Source organism: Barbus barbus (assembly GCF_936440315.1).
Source record: "Barbus barbus genome assembly, chromosome: 14".
Classification (NCBI taxonomy): Eukaryota; Metazoa; Chordata; class Actinopteri; order Cypriniformes; family Cyprinidae; genus Barbus; species Barbus barbus.
In genome coordinates, this window is record NC_136742.1 from 16,704,178 (window position 1) to 16,719,320 (window position 15,143).

Genomic DNA, 15,143 nt, shown 5'->3' on the forward strand with positions numbered 1-15,143 from the left:
CACTTATGTGCACCCCTGATTATAACCAGTAAAACCATTACTAATTTTGTAATGGTGTCTATTGATTTTTTTTTTTTCCGCAGGGGTTTTATTTTTTATTTATTTATTTTTATTTTATATATCCCTAAAATATATCATGAAATATCTGGATTCTCAAATATTTGTAAGTAAATGCATTTTGCACCTTTATAGATTATGTTATTTGGTCTATAATGGGCGATAGGCAAAGTAGCCTAATGCTGTAATCTATTAACTACGCTTACAAGCCTGTCTTTTTTTCTTAAATACCAGATATGGCTGTCATGCCATGGGTGTCAATACTTTTAATACGACTGACTTTGTATGTAATGTGAATTTAATAAAAACACTGTAAATTAATTAGCCTATAACACTTTCACTGTAGAAAAAGAAAACAAAGAACATTTTCACTTCAGTCCAGCGAGTTCAAGCAATCTCAAAAACTGCCATAATAATCTCTAAGGCTGTTTACACTGTGAAATTAATATCTTACTTACATTCATACATCTTCACTTGGTTGTTTCTGAAGAGAGAATGAACGTACTCCGAGAATTGAGTCAACCAGAGCGCACTGTGATGAAATAGCGGCACTTCGGCGATGACTCATCTGAACGCTTCTGATTGGTCTTTGCATTTCTAAGCTCAACAGAATCGCATGTGATTGGTTATAATGCGCAGCGCTTTAAAAATGTGTGCGTCTCTAGCTCTGTGCCAGCCAGCTAACGCAGATTTGAATTTAGCAGCTGGTGATGTTTTTATTTTTTATATAGTTTACAGGACAAACTGCGCATTTCACCCACAATTGTTTGCTGTGATATGATTTCAAATTTAGGGGGGCCAAGCTTGTTGACAGTGTGTTTAATAATAATGTGTAAAATTTAATTGATTTAAATTCAGTTCCGAATGGCGCATAACCCTGTTAATCATAGAGAAACAGAAATCGAAGGCACAGACACCACTATAGAGATTGCATTATATTTCCAAAAATATATGTACAGTCTATTACAAAGGTTACAAAGCAAAAGAAAAAAATGGTCTATGTAACAAGAAATCGTCTAGATAAATGTCCATACAGTTTCTCAACTGGGTAAAATACTTCTTTTTTTTTTTTGACCAATGAATACTCTCCATACTCTTGTCACAGAAAAATAAATAATAAATCGACAATTCATTTGTACTGTACATTTTTCCAACCTAAAAGAGAAAAGGAAAAAACAATAATACTCCTCTAAAATGGAAACCTATTAGCTCTCTTTGGTCCTAAATGAGAAATTATGTACAACTGAAAGAGTGAGGGTGACGAGAATCAGCTGCATGTGAGATAGAAAAATATAGTGCATTTCAATGAGCTCACTACAGAGTACTGAAGTGAAAAAACAAAGAAAAGAAACCACAATTATAAATAAAATATACAAGTTTTACAGCTAGAACGTACAAATTGTCTTCTGGTTTGTGATTACTCTGACACAATCAACAGTGCTGAACTCTTTGGAATATTCCACTTCACTTTTTGTCTAGGTGGGCTCTCTAGCATCTTCCCAGAAGTCTTTAATACCCTGCTGCACCATGAACTCAATCAATCCACAGTGCAAACCGTCTTGACTGAAAACTCTGCTACCATCAAACCAGAAAAGTTAGAAATGGCACAAAGCAGAAAAGGAGAAAAATTGACAGGTTTGTCATTGACCCGTACGGTGGCCTCAATGTGGGATTGATTGAATCCAGGCGTTAATCTCAAATTGGCTCAAACTGCTGTCTCTACAAGGGCCCCGGATCCGAGCGGAGAGGGTAAGGGCCTGCGAGGGGCCCCTTGGAGGCCGGAGTGTGAGATCAGAACGTATGGGCTGATCTGAGTGACTGCAGCTACTGCCGAAGCATGGGAGGTTTATGCTGACTGAGAGCCTTTCCGCTCGCATTCAATTCAAAGGCCTGGCGTGGACTCAATGCTGAGGTTAGCGAGATGGAAGGATAGCGGATCGGAGATGGGCCTCTAACCAGGCAACGATATGATCCGCATGAGACAAACCAGCTGGGTTCACAATGGAGACAGCGTGGTAAACAATGGCTTTTTTGAAGCGCCAACCGTTTGGCTAAATCCTCCAGTCATGCTGCGCTCCAACGGCTCCGCCTTTGCTTTCTTTCTAATCAAGAAAAATGCCACATGTTGGCACGGCTGTTGTGGTTAAAATGGCATTGGCTCCCCAAAATAATGAAAAACATGTTGTGTGTGTTTAAAATGTGTCACATTAAGGTTTCGTAGTAAATAAAACAAAACTACTTCAGCTCAAAGCTGAATAAGAGTTTTGTGGCAGCCCAGTTAATAAAAGGTCTACAGTACTCCTTAAAGTATTTAACACTAAAATGCGTTACATTTAATTGTCAACGAAACATTCAGTTGAGCGTGGAAGGCTGTTATGGCACTAAAACTTGAGCGTAAACCTCATCTTTGAGCTCAGCACAACAAAAGGGTGGAAGATACACACCAAAAGAGATCCTCGTATATAAATTCACCAACTCTCTTTGATCAAATTTCACAGCACTGCTGCTGATTTCCAAGCAGTACGTGAGTAAAAGTCTATACAGCACCTCAAATTATTGCTCATATTGGTCAGTCTCTCTCCAACTCAGCCGTGATCTCACAAAGTATCTAAGTACCTAAAAATAAGAGCAATAGTTGACTTGTTTAAGGCAGTATTACTCCTTTACACCACAACATTGTATGATTTTAAAGTCACCTGCTAGGAAACCAACTGATTCTAAACCAAAATGATACTGTTGCTGAAACAATTAAATTAAAATAGCCTAACATTTTTTTTTTTTCATTTTTGTGTATCTTTATGGAAACATATATTCATGGTAAATAATATCAATATTAAAAAGGACACATTCAACAACAGCACTGATAAATCCATTCACGTGGTAAATATAAACTTATAAAGAATATTGCCACCGTAATAGTTGTTCTTACATTAAAAAAACTCCACCTGAAGTGGTTAGCAATTCTCTTTGTACTAATTCACATCTGAATTGTCATGTAGGATCATAAAATATACCTAACTGTCTGCTCAGGCTGTTCTTAAACACAACCAGCCACTCTCAGGAGCTTCACGTAACCAAGCGGTGGGATATTTCTACTTGATATAAAAGACTGGCTCGACCCGACTCTCTGCCAATGCTTCAGTCTGGAGAGAGCTTCATGTAAATAGTGCTGGCTGGAGAAGACAAACCTCCTCTGTCGACTTTCAGCCTCTGGTTCTGTCTCTTTCCCTCCAGTTTTACCCTGTTGTCAGTTCCGTAACAATCCAAGAAAACAAGCTAACACAAATCGATCGAGTAGAAGAGTAACGTCTCACATTGTCTTAATGTGGATATTACAAACCAAAGCAAATGAAATCGCTGCAAATTCCCTCCTTATGATCTTGATTTGCGTGTTTTTATATTCACCCTTGATTTAAAAAAAAGAAATCAGTGAAATCTATAGCAACTATGAGCAATTCAACCTTTTGTGACGATAAAGACAGTCCGTACAAAGCATAAAAATCCTCTCGAATGCTCCATCTCAATGACGTGACGAGTTCTTTAGAGCATCCAGAGGTCACTGTCCGTTTAGGATTCTCTCTCTCTTGCCTGTTTGCGTTTTCCCTCCGTCTCTTGGTTTCCAGCACCTTCGCCAAAATCCTTCGCCAATAACAAAGGAATGATTCTGTTCTGCCAGTTCTGGAAGGTTAATCTCACCGCAAAGGTGCGGAAAGTTTTTTCTTTGTTGTTGATTAGATTTTTCATATTTTTTTGCTGTCACACACTTTGCGGTGCTGTCGTGGAGAGTTCTGGTTCATCCGACCGGGAAGGGCTGCGGATGCCCATCACACTTGAACGCCCGTCCCGTGAAGATGCAGCATCTGGGCTCTCATAGTCTGTATACTGCTCATGATCTTCTTCTGATGGCCCACCAAGGAGATTCCCAAACTCATTACATCCCTAAAGCAGAAACACAACATTTATAAATCACAGCAATGGAGCATGAAGCGCCCACAAGGTATTTCATTACCGAAGCAAAAGGAGACTGAGAAAAGGCCATATTAACTATAACACGATGAGTCTGAGTATGAGTCAAAGACATCTGATTAAAATGCAGCGCAATGTCAGGATGGTATTGTGAATGAGAACTGAGGGCTGAAATTACTCCTAGAAAGATCATGCGTTTCTATAGAGCGTGACTGTGTGCAGGAAAGATCATAGCAAGGCACTCTTACTCTATAGTCATTCTAGCAACAGATTCAAACGAGCTGTAGCCGGCAGCTGTGAAGTTGTCTATGTATCTCTCCATCTTGATGGCTTCCAACCACTCACTGACCAATCGGAAAGAGGTGAAATCTGGAGTGTTCTGGTCAAGCAGAGGGCTTATGGGTCTGAGGAAAAGAAGAGACAAATATGAGTGTTATGAAGGCACAGTACCATTATTTCTAAGTATAATATTTCTGGCATATGATACTGTTCTCAGTTGACCTATTTTGTACATTTAGATTATCACTGCCATTGTCTAACATCCGTAACATGAAAATAATTCTCAGTTTGGTAAAAAAAAAAAAGGGTCTAAACTGCCCAACTAATTTAAATTTCCTGGCCTACTGCTTGGCCAATGTATTATGTTTCAGAATCATGCAGTATAGACAATGCTAATAATGTAAATTGTTTTGATTGCTTTGGTATTTTCTTTTTTAATTTCTGAATTTTTAGAATAGCCGATACTGCTTTTAAATAATAAAAACAAACTTGGTCTGCATCCTTTGTTTCTATTTGTTTTACTGCTTGTAATTAGTTTCTTTGTCTAAATCAATTACATGAACAACTTGAAGCTGAACAACTGGAATGTTTACTTAATTGAGAAATATTTGAAGGCTGCATGCCATTGTTAAAATTTAATTTGTTAATTTAATAAGCATTTTAAATAAGTAGGAGGTGTTCAATAGCATAATATTTTTTGCAGCGGTGTTGGAACTGGTAATAATGAAATCTCACTAGTATCGTGCCAACCCTAACTCACATGGATTACAGACAAGGACACATGGTTTATTGTATTCACATTGTGGTGATTTAGTGAACTGTTGCTTTGCTTTACTTGTAAAAGATGGTTAGGTGGACCAAGGGCTTCTTCCCTAAGTTTTAAAGGTCATATCTTCAATGTGAGACATGGTTTCAGTTGTGATTGTAAACACACTTCCTTCCTTTGTCTTATATCACACTGGGGACTGGAGTTCCCACAAGGCTTTAAAGTCTCAAACACTCATTATGACAATTGATTTAAAGTGCTTGTTATCGAACATGAAGGCATGGAGGCTGTTTCGCTTTATTGATTCCCCGGGATTTATCTTTCATCAGTAAACCCTAGCAGATAAATCAAAAGCCGGACAGATGGAATTGTTCGCAAATTTACTCGCGAACCTATAAAAGGGCTCAAAGACATTGCAGGGAGGTGCAGGAGTATAAAAAAAAACAAGCAACTTCCATACGTCGTAAAAGCAAAGCTGGTCCGTGAACGGCATCATTTTCCTTGAGCAGAGATGGATAGCGGCAGGCAGTAAAAAAAATACTGAATGGGCGTCCTCACCGAGTACACGTTCCCATTGGCGTTTTTAAGGTGTTAGGATTGCGGATCATTTTGTCCAGGATGCCGACGATCTGATCGAATTTGGGCCGGTCTGCTCGGTCTTTCTGCCAGCAGTCCAACATGAGCTGATGGAGGCCAGGAGGGCAGTCCATGGGGGCGGGAAGACGATATCCCTCCTCTATAGCCTTTATGACCTGCAAGATCAGAGTAAGAGATGGAAAATTAGAAAATGTGTGAAAGAAAACCAAAAGTTCAGAGACAGAGATATAAGAAGACAAGGAAAAACGGAGTAGCTTAGCCATTAGCATCCAGAACAAAATGTACACAAAGCCTGCCTGCACCTCCAGCTCTCCATTTGCTCATCCTTTAATCAGGCATCTGTAAACAGCAGCTTTGCTGGATAAATCTGTTGTGGTTTACCTCCAGCATTACAAACTACAACACAGGGAAAAGTAGGCTAACCAGATGTGATTATTCTTGCATTGGTTATTGGAGAGCACGTGAGCACAAGAATAGGGCACCGCTAAAACTGGATGTGAATGAGGCAAGCGCACTAAAAGCCATCTGTTCAACAGCTGCTGGTGACTGTCATGAGTCTATCTAATTAACTAGCAAACAGGGTTACAGTTTAAACCAAAGATGAACGCATTGGCACTTGGGTGTCTGTGCAGTTGACTGGCTCCACATGTTGGGGTTTATGAATGTAAAGGAACCATAAAACAATAAAACCACCTGTTCTTCCACTCACTCAGCATGCTGCGTCTGAGTTATGTGTGCATACTAAATATACAGTACCGTTCAAAAGTTTGGTGTTGGTAGTTTTTTTTTTTTTAAGAAATTAATACTTTTGTTCAGTATAGATGCATTAAATTGGTCAAAAGTAACAGTAAATGCTGTTCTTTAACCTTTATGCTTAAATAATCCTGAAAAAAAAAAAAAAAGTATCATGGTTTCCACAAAATATTAAGCAGCACTATTGTTCCTCTTCAGGAACTTGAGCTGTGTCCGAAAATGCTAGGGGAACGCCTAGCGTTTTCAGACACAGCGTCTCATTCCCTCGAGGAACTAGGGTTACATACGTAACCTAGAGACGTTTTCAACATTGATAATAAAAACTGTAAAAAAATAAAAAAATAAATAATAATAATAATAAATGTTACTTGAGCACCAAATCATTATATTATAATGCTGAAACATCATGTGACACTGAAGACTGGAATAATGGCTGGTAAAAATTCAGCTTTGCCATCGCAAGAATACATTTTAATTGTAATATTTCACAATATTACAGTTTTTACTGTATTTCTAATCAGATAAATGCAGCTGTGATGAGCAAAAGAGACTTTCAGAAATGTGGACTCACAACTAGCAGCTAAACTTATAGAATTACTTGAATCTGAGTTGACTAAACTAAACAGAGAAAAGGCTTGTCCAGATCTATGATTTTTCCCCTCGTCTACTACCGAGGAATAGTAGAAGCAGACTGTTTATTTTCCCCAAATCCTCATCTGCTATTCTTGTCGTGTCTCTCCAAACAAGGCTTGAGCTATGGAAAGAAAAGTGTCAAAACAGAAAGAATTGAAGAAATGTAAATATTTCCTTCTTTTTTAGCAGGCCTCAAGGAGTTGTTCGCCTCCCTCTCAAAAGGGTATAAAAACATCTGACGCTGAGCCCTGACAAGTATTGTTCGAACGCAAAAGATAACATTAAAGACTGATACTAGCTAGTTGCTACCACTGAGAGCTAACGTTCACTAGTGAGCAGAGAATTACAAGTCATCATTAGTCTCAGTGATAAGGGCTGTTTACCTTCTCTGAGGATGTTCAAGCTTGTGTAATTTTGACAAAGAATCTGCATACACAAGACAAGTGCCTACATACAGCAGCAGATTAACAACACTTCCCCTCATACATATCGTTAGCCGTGACCATATCTGAATTTCAGTCTGCTTCAGCTTGAAAACTCTGCATGCATGTGATCAGAATGATGAACGGCACTTTGCTGTCCCAATTTCTTTGAGACAAAAGCTCGGCCCGCAGATCGTTCAGAAGGTTTTGCATGGCTAAGCAGATATCTTTGAATTGATTGAACTCTGCTAATGATGAATTTGGCTCGCATTATCATTTCTCATTATAAAGGTTGAAAGTGTAGCTGAATACAAAAACAAATTCTAAAAGCAAAACACTCCATTCATTTCCGCAGATCCATTAAACCTTTTAATGCTCAAAACATATCATTAAAACAAGGTCACTCATGACACCTGTGTTGATATCTAGGTAGAAAATGCTTGAATACCTACAGATCATGTTCACAGAGTAAAAATAGGCCTTTTGGTGCAAGCTGTGGTTTTACGAGACTATAAGTAAGATGAACGAACAAGAGAATTGTCTTTTCTTCTAAAAGTGCCTTGATGAAGTTGAAATAATAGTAGTTTCTGACTTTTTCATTTAAACCTCATGAGACATGTTTGAAAGTGAGCAAATATGTATAATAGCTGCATTAAAAATATGAATTAATGTAGACATGATCACAGAACCAACATACTGTATGCCTTGATGCATTAGTGCAGTGATAACTAATAATAATTAATACATTATTTTATAATTGTATATGGATTTTTATTTTATTATTTTGTACTATAATACAATTTGTAATCATTGTATAATTATATTATATATAATCTTTTAAATATTCTATGGATTTTTATTATATTATATTTTACTTTTATATTAGATTATATTATATTCAGAAACTATTTGATTTGATCGTACAAAACATTCATCTGTACAAAAACAGTAACTTACATCTTGATTGGACATGTCCCAGTAAGGTCGTTCTCCGTAGGACATGACCTCCCACATGACAATCCCGTAGCTCCATACATCACTAGCTGATGTGAATTTACGATACTGGATGGCTTCCATTGCTGTCCACCGAACTGGGATTTTTCCACCCTGTTTAGTGAGTAAAATTCACAATCAGTAAACTCTGCATCAAGCAGAGAAGAGTTAAAACACACTGTATTGATGTTCGGTACCATTCTAGCATCACAATGCAGCACAGACAGTATTTATATTTGTACTCCTATCTGATGCACGGATTGATTTGTTTATTCTGAGAGCGCCGTGGGCTTCCAAGGCAGGTAGGATGAGACAGCGGCTTAATTGACTCACTGTTGTTGTGTAGACAGCTTCGGGATCGTCGTCAATCACTCTGGATAGGCCGAAGTCGGACACTTTACATACAAGATTGCTGTTGACAAGGATGTTTCGCGCCGCCAGATCGCGATGGACGTAGCCCATGTCTGAGAGGTATCTCATGCCGGCCGCGATGCCGCGCAGCATTCCCACCAGCTGAATTACTGTGAACTGCCCATCATGTTTCTGTGCAAGCACAAACAGAGAAACGTTGTCTATCCATCACCAGAGCACAACAGACACAGACACATGCTCCATCCACCACGTGGAGGGGCTGACAGTAACACGGCCCGAGAATGAGCAATGAAATGGTAAATCGCAGTGGGTGTAATGAACAGAATAGAAAAGATATTGTATTCACTGACCAGATTGTCTAGGGTGGTTTATACGTACCCTGAGGAATGCATCTAATGAGCCATTTTCCATGTATTCAATTACTATCATGACTGGTTTTCCTGAAAGAGCAAAGAACAGACTCCATTAAAGTGAAGTGCAGCCAACACACACTGTACAAGAGCAGTAATGAGAAACAATTCGTAGACAATTCTACAACACCAGATTCATTTTAGTCTGTCGTCCAGGCTTTTCATAAACCCTTTTGGAGTGTACACTCTCCAAAAATAATAATAAACGACCCTGAGCCACAAATAATATTATCCAAATTATAAGATCAAATCATAACAATATGACTTCACAACTGAACTTAGGGTAAGTCATAACTCTCCGTTTAGAAGATTAATTGTATGCTTTAAAAGTTCAATTTCAGTCTGACTAAAATTATGATTTGTCTTGTTTAAATGTCATGTAAACACTTTAGTCTGACTGAAATCGCACGAGTCTGGTTTTTGCAAAGTCAGACTAACAGATTTAGATAATGTCATTCATCGGACTACAATTGGCCTTGTCATTTTTGATGTGTGTCCCTTCATTTCTTGACAAATCCTTGTGAAAAAGGAATACACTTTAGAATATATATATTGCTGATGTAATTAAATTTACTTTAAATTCATATTAAATGCAACTGGTTAAACGTTACAGTGCTTTTTTGACCCACTAAACACTACAGTGATTTTTTAAAGTAGGATTTAAGTGCATCTTTATATGCAATTTTATAATTACTTTTATTGTCTTTGAAATATGGTTAAAATGTACTGACAAGTATTTATGGTAAACTAAAATATACTTAATGTAACTGCTATTAAAACTTGTATGTCACGTATTTAAATGTATTTGTGATTGAACATTTGTTATTAAGCTGTTGTTTAGTAAATTTACTTTAAATACAATATCAATTAACACTACAGTGCAAATTATAATCAAGAACTTTACATGCGTTTTAGTACATTTGTCAACACATCAAGTATTTTAAAGTACTTTTTCACCCAAAAATGAAAGTTCGTTCCAAATCCATAACACCTTCATCTTTGGAATGCAAATTAAGATATTTTTTATTAAATCTGAGTGCTTTCTGACAGCTTTCATAGACAGCCATGGAACTGACATGTTCAAAGCCCAGAAAGGTAGTAAGAACTTTGTTAAATGTCCATGTGACATCAGTGGTTAAACCTTAATTTGATGAATCTATAAGAATATTTTTGTACGCAAAGAAAACAAAAATAATGGCTTTATTCAACAATTTATTCTCTTCTGTGTCAGTCTTCGAAGTACATTCATGAGAGTACCGCAACTTATTCTTGTAGCTTCATAACATTAGTGTTGAACCACTGACTATTTTAACGACGTCCTTACTACCTTTCATTGTTTCATTGCTGTATATGCAATGTCAGAAAGCTCTCGGATTTCATCTAAAATATCTCATTTGTGTTCTGAAGATGAACGAATGTCATTATGGGTTTGGAACGACATGAGGGTGAGTAAACAATGACCGAATTTTTATTTTTGGGGTGAACTATTCCTTTAAAGTACATTTTAAATCATTGTTTTAATATTTTTTTTTGTTGTGCTTTACAGTAAAACTTTAAAAAATTATATTACAAAATGTACTTTTTAAAAGTGTACTCGTCAAGAAACAGTCATGAAAATGAACTTAAGTACACTTAAATACACTTAAGTGACTTTTTATTTCATTGATATTATATTATCTGCAATTACAGTTTTTAAAATATATGGTAACATATGTATTTAAAGTAACACTTTATTTTAAGGTGTCCTTGTTACATATGTTACATGTACTTACTATTATAATAACTATAAATTATGCATAATTACATGCCTTATTTAAATGAAGATATTCAAGCAGCTTTTATAAAAATGCCTTAGAAGAAAATGTTACAGGTGTGCATCTTGAAACGGAACAATGGCACTGACATATTTTAAGATATGTCGGAGCAAGATATTTTCAGTTGAGACAGCTCATACAAGCATTTTAGTCTGGGACTAGCTTAAGCCTTGTCTGTGAAACCGGGGGGTAGTTCATTAATATTACTCAGTGCTTAAATGTATAATTAAACCATAACAAGGACACATCAAGTGTAAACAAATATACTTTTAAAATCTGAAGTACACTAAAAGTGCACATTCAGTACAATAAATTACACTTTTATTTCAAGAGAAGGAAGTCTTGTTGGTTAAGCTAGTTCTAGCATTCAAAGCTGCCCACCTCTGGTGACGACACCCTCCAGATGGACCACATTGGGGTGATCAAACTGGCCCATTATGCTGGCCTCACACAGGAATTCCCGCCTTTGTTTTTCAGTGTAGCCTACTTTCAGTGTTTTTATGGCCACCGACACGTCCCTCTTTCCCGGCAATTTCAGTCGTCCGCTGCACACCTCTCCAAACTCTCCTGTGAAAAACACAACCACCCGCAAGCTGAGTTCCAGAGATCCGGGCCACGTTTGACACCGTTGCCTGTACCTGTGCTGCTTCATACATAGCAGTCACACCAGAAGCAGAATTCAGCATTATATGACGCTATGCATGAGTACACAGGGGAGTGCAACCAAGAGAGCAGATAATTGGATATGCTATATAGAGGACACGCTAACACACTTATACGGTTTGTAAATAAAAGCGATGTGGCAGCAATTCATCAATGGCGATGCATTTATGTGCATCCTGGCCTTAAGAAAAGACATTTTAATTATAAACCAATCCTATAGCAGCGCTATCAATAACAAGAGGCCAAAGCGATGCTCAGGCCGCTATCGAAAGTGTAAATATTTGGTTGTCATTGTGATAAATGAGAGAGGTGTGTGACTAAAGCGAGGCAGCGGAGAAGACAAGGGAAGAGCTCACCTGCGCCGATAACCCTCTCAATCTTAATGCAAGAGGCATCCAGCTCCTTTGCGAACTGATGGACAGCCCTGTTCGGGTCCTCGTAGGTTTCAGGGTCAATGTACGTTTTGGTGCCTGGAAATTTAACTGTAGAAGGTTAAGAGGATTACTGTTACGATTAAATATGCATGCCACACACACATAGAGCCCCTGATGGACGGATGCGATTACTGGAGGGTAGAGGCGCGGGGTTGTGGGCTAAACAGCACACTGTGATGGAAGATAGCATGTCAAAAGGTCTCTTTCATCAAATAATAAAACCTATGCTTTTATTTTTCCCACATATTTCATGAAAGCGCTATTACATTTTCTTGTTAACCTTCTCACAATGGAGCTGAAAGGGTATTAGCCGTACAGCATGGCAGCAGCATTCGTAGCTGTCACTCATTGGATAATGGGTTTCAGAAGACTGAACTATTAGTTTGAATGCAGAGAAAGAACATTTCACTGCTTATGACCATGAAACTAACAGTTATTACAAACACAAAACTAGTCTTCTTCTGTTTTGTCTTCTTAACAAAAATATTAACAGTTATCAATGTTAAGTTTGATTATTATGTATTATTCATAGTAAAAAATGTGTGTGTGTGTATATATATATATATATATATACACATATATATATATATATATATATATATACACACAATATTGTTGTTGTTATTAATAATAATAATAACAATACAAATGTATTAACATTATCAACATTCAACAATTACATTATTATTATTAGTAGTAGTAGTATTAACATCAATATCATTGATAGTTGTCAGTGTTATTATAAATCTTTAATAATGCCATTGATTTAATTACTTATTCATTGTAAAAACTATTATTATTGTTAATAGTAAAATATTTACAATATTTAAAAACAACAACATTCAACAATTACAGTATTATTATTAGCAGTATTAATTATGAACATAGAATTAATAATTGTTATTATATATTATTCTAATAATAACACTTATTAATTATTAATTGTAAAAACTATCATTAATAATAATAATAATATTTAAATATATAAAATGTCATATTTAAAAACAACAACATTCAACAATTATATTATTATTATTAACATTATTAATTATTATTAAGATATTAATAACTGTTATTATGAATTCATCCAATAATAACATTAATTAATTAATTACTCATAATAATAACTCATTAATTAATTGTATTATTAATAATTAGTAATAAATATTATTTGTATTGTTAATAAATTTACAATTTCAATAACTATTTTAATAAAATTATTCATACAAGGTTAATTATATTAATATATTATAAAGCCCAGTTAGCAATATTGGACTTTCTTTTATCTATATACAACAATTTAGGCCCAATTAATGTGTTCACCCAGTTTGACTATCTAATCAAATCCTATAATTACATTGCTACCTGTCAACTTCAACTTTAAGCTCCATTTAATGAGATGCAAAAACTAATAGGCTACATCACGCTGGGATGAAAACGACTAAAATGGACTTGCTAACGAGTAATTAAGTTACTAATTTGCAACAAAAGCAATGTCGAGGAACAGAGAGAGAGCTTTTTCCCAATATCCCCCAGCTCCTTCATGGCCGTGTCGGCCTACACGATGATATAAGCAAATGGGCGGCATTGTGTTCCACTCATATGCAACGACAGCTGATATTTCCCTTCTTCTCGTCTGCTATAATTGCTTCGTCCATCTAGGCTGTCAGTAAATCTGATAGAACATGTTTATCACTGTTGCCCGCACAACATGAGCAACAAATTGGACGTACGAGTACGGTGCACACCTAATCTGCCTTTTGTCAAAGCAGCCAGCATCTTGTGCTTTTGTGCAGCCGAGCAGGTTCTCTTTACAAGCAGATGTTGTCTGTAGCGTCTGGTGCTGTTTTTGGCAGGGCTGTGCAGCGGCGAGAATATGGCAGTCTGTAAGCCTTAGCGTGTGGGCAAGAACGCTAGTGAGGTTGAGCTGCCCCTGTACAAGCAAGCTGTGCCACCTTGAACCTTTGTTTCCAAATCAGCAGTTTGCCTATAGCACTGATCATTAGCAGAGCAAGTCTAGGGAGGCTGTCGCCAGCACTATCTCCAGGGGCTTCATTAGGGCCTGCTGAGAGAAAACATCTTACTGGCCGAGAGGCCTGGGTGCAGGGGTTCAGAATCCAGAAAAGTCAAGCACCTAGAGGAACATCGTTTTTGCGCTTTTTTTAATTTTTTTTATTAGGATAGGACAGCATATATTGACAGGAAATGAGGTGAGAGAGAGAGAGAGAGGGGGGATAGGATTTAGGAAAGGATTGCGAGATGGGGCTCAAACTCGGGTCACCCAATGCGCAATGGCGCTATGTATAGGCGCACTGTCAATGAGGCTATCAGCACCAACAAACACTGGTTTTAAGAAGAAGAAAAAAAAGTGTAATGATTTGCTTTCTCATCTCTTAAATAACAGTCCATAATTTTATTAACAAAGTAGTATAGATCAGGCTTATTATACTACTTAAGGGGAGAATCACAGCTGAAAAGATGGGCTTTTAATAAAACTTGGCTGTCAATGCAGGAGAAACATGAAAACATTTGTGAAATCGAAGCTATGTGACTAGCGAAAACAGAGAAAAAGGGCCATGGTGTTTGGCGTTTATCCAACAGTCTGTGGGTGGAGGTATAAAAATGCGAAAGTTTGATCTGTAGTAGTTTTAAGAAAACCCCCGAAGTGGTCAAAAGTCAGCAAAAATTGTCAGCAAAAGTCTGCTAGATGCAAAATCTTATATAAATATGATGTATATTATTATATAAATATATATTATAATTATATTTATATAAATATTTATTCAAAGTTGCAACAAACTTAGGAACTGAAATAAAGTTGATGCGCTAAAACTATATATATATATATATATTTATTTAAAAAAACACTACAATTTAGTAAAACTAAAATTAAAATGAAAACTGAAAATATAAAAATACAAGCAAATTCAAAATATTAATAAAAACTATAGTCTATAAAAACTATTCAAATGACACTGCTACAG

The 15,143-nt window shown here is 36.6% G+C and overlaps 1 protein-coding gene across 4 annotated transcripts in view; it reads right to left on the minus strand.

Moving 5' to 3' along the window:
• Nucleotides 1–2,845: 2,845 nt before the first annotated feature.
• The window catches only part of LOC306880257 (ephrin type-A receptor 7), a 78,723-nt gene continuing 66,425 nt past the window's right edge, over nucleotides 2,846–15,143 (minus strand). For 2 of the 4 annotated variants that reach the window (XM_079433672.1, XM_079433671.1), the window contains exons 10-17: nucleotides 12,082–12,207; nucleotides 11,444–11,629; nucleotides 9,217–9,278; nucleotides 8,800–9,009; nucleotides 8,431–8,580; nucleotides 5,627–5,820; nucleotides 4,272–4,427; nucleotides 2,846–3,996 (exon numbers count right to left, since the gene is read on the minus strand). In XM_079433672.1, coding sequence (XP_079289798.1) covers nucleotides 3,882–3,996; nucleotides 4,272–4,427; nucleotides 5,627–5,820; nucleotides 8,431–8,580; nucleotides 8,800–9,009; nucleotides 9,217–9,278; nucleotides 11,444–11,629; nucleotides 12,082–12,207 — 1,199 coding nt within the window. In that variant the 3' untranslated portion in view covers nucleotides 2,846–3,881. The remainder of the gene's footprint in view (nucleotides 3,997–4,271; nucleotides 4,428–5,626; nucleotides 5,821–8,430; nucleotides 8,581–8,799; nucleotides 9,010–9,216; nucleotides 9,279–11,443; nucleotides 11,630–12,081; nucleotides 12,208–15,143) is intronic. The other 2 variants (XM_079433674.1, XM_079433673.1) reach the window with 1 other exon arrangement.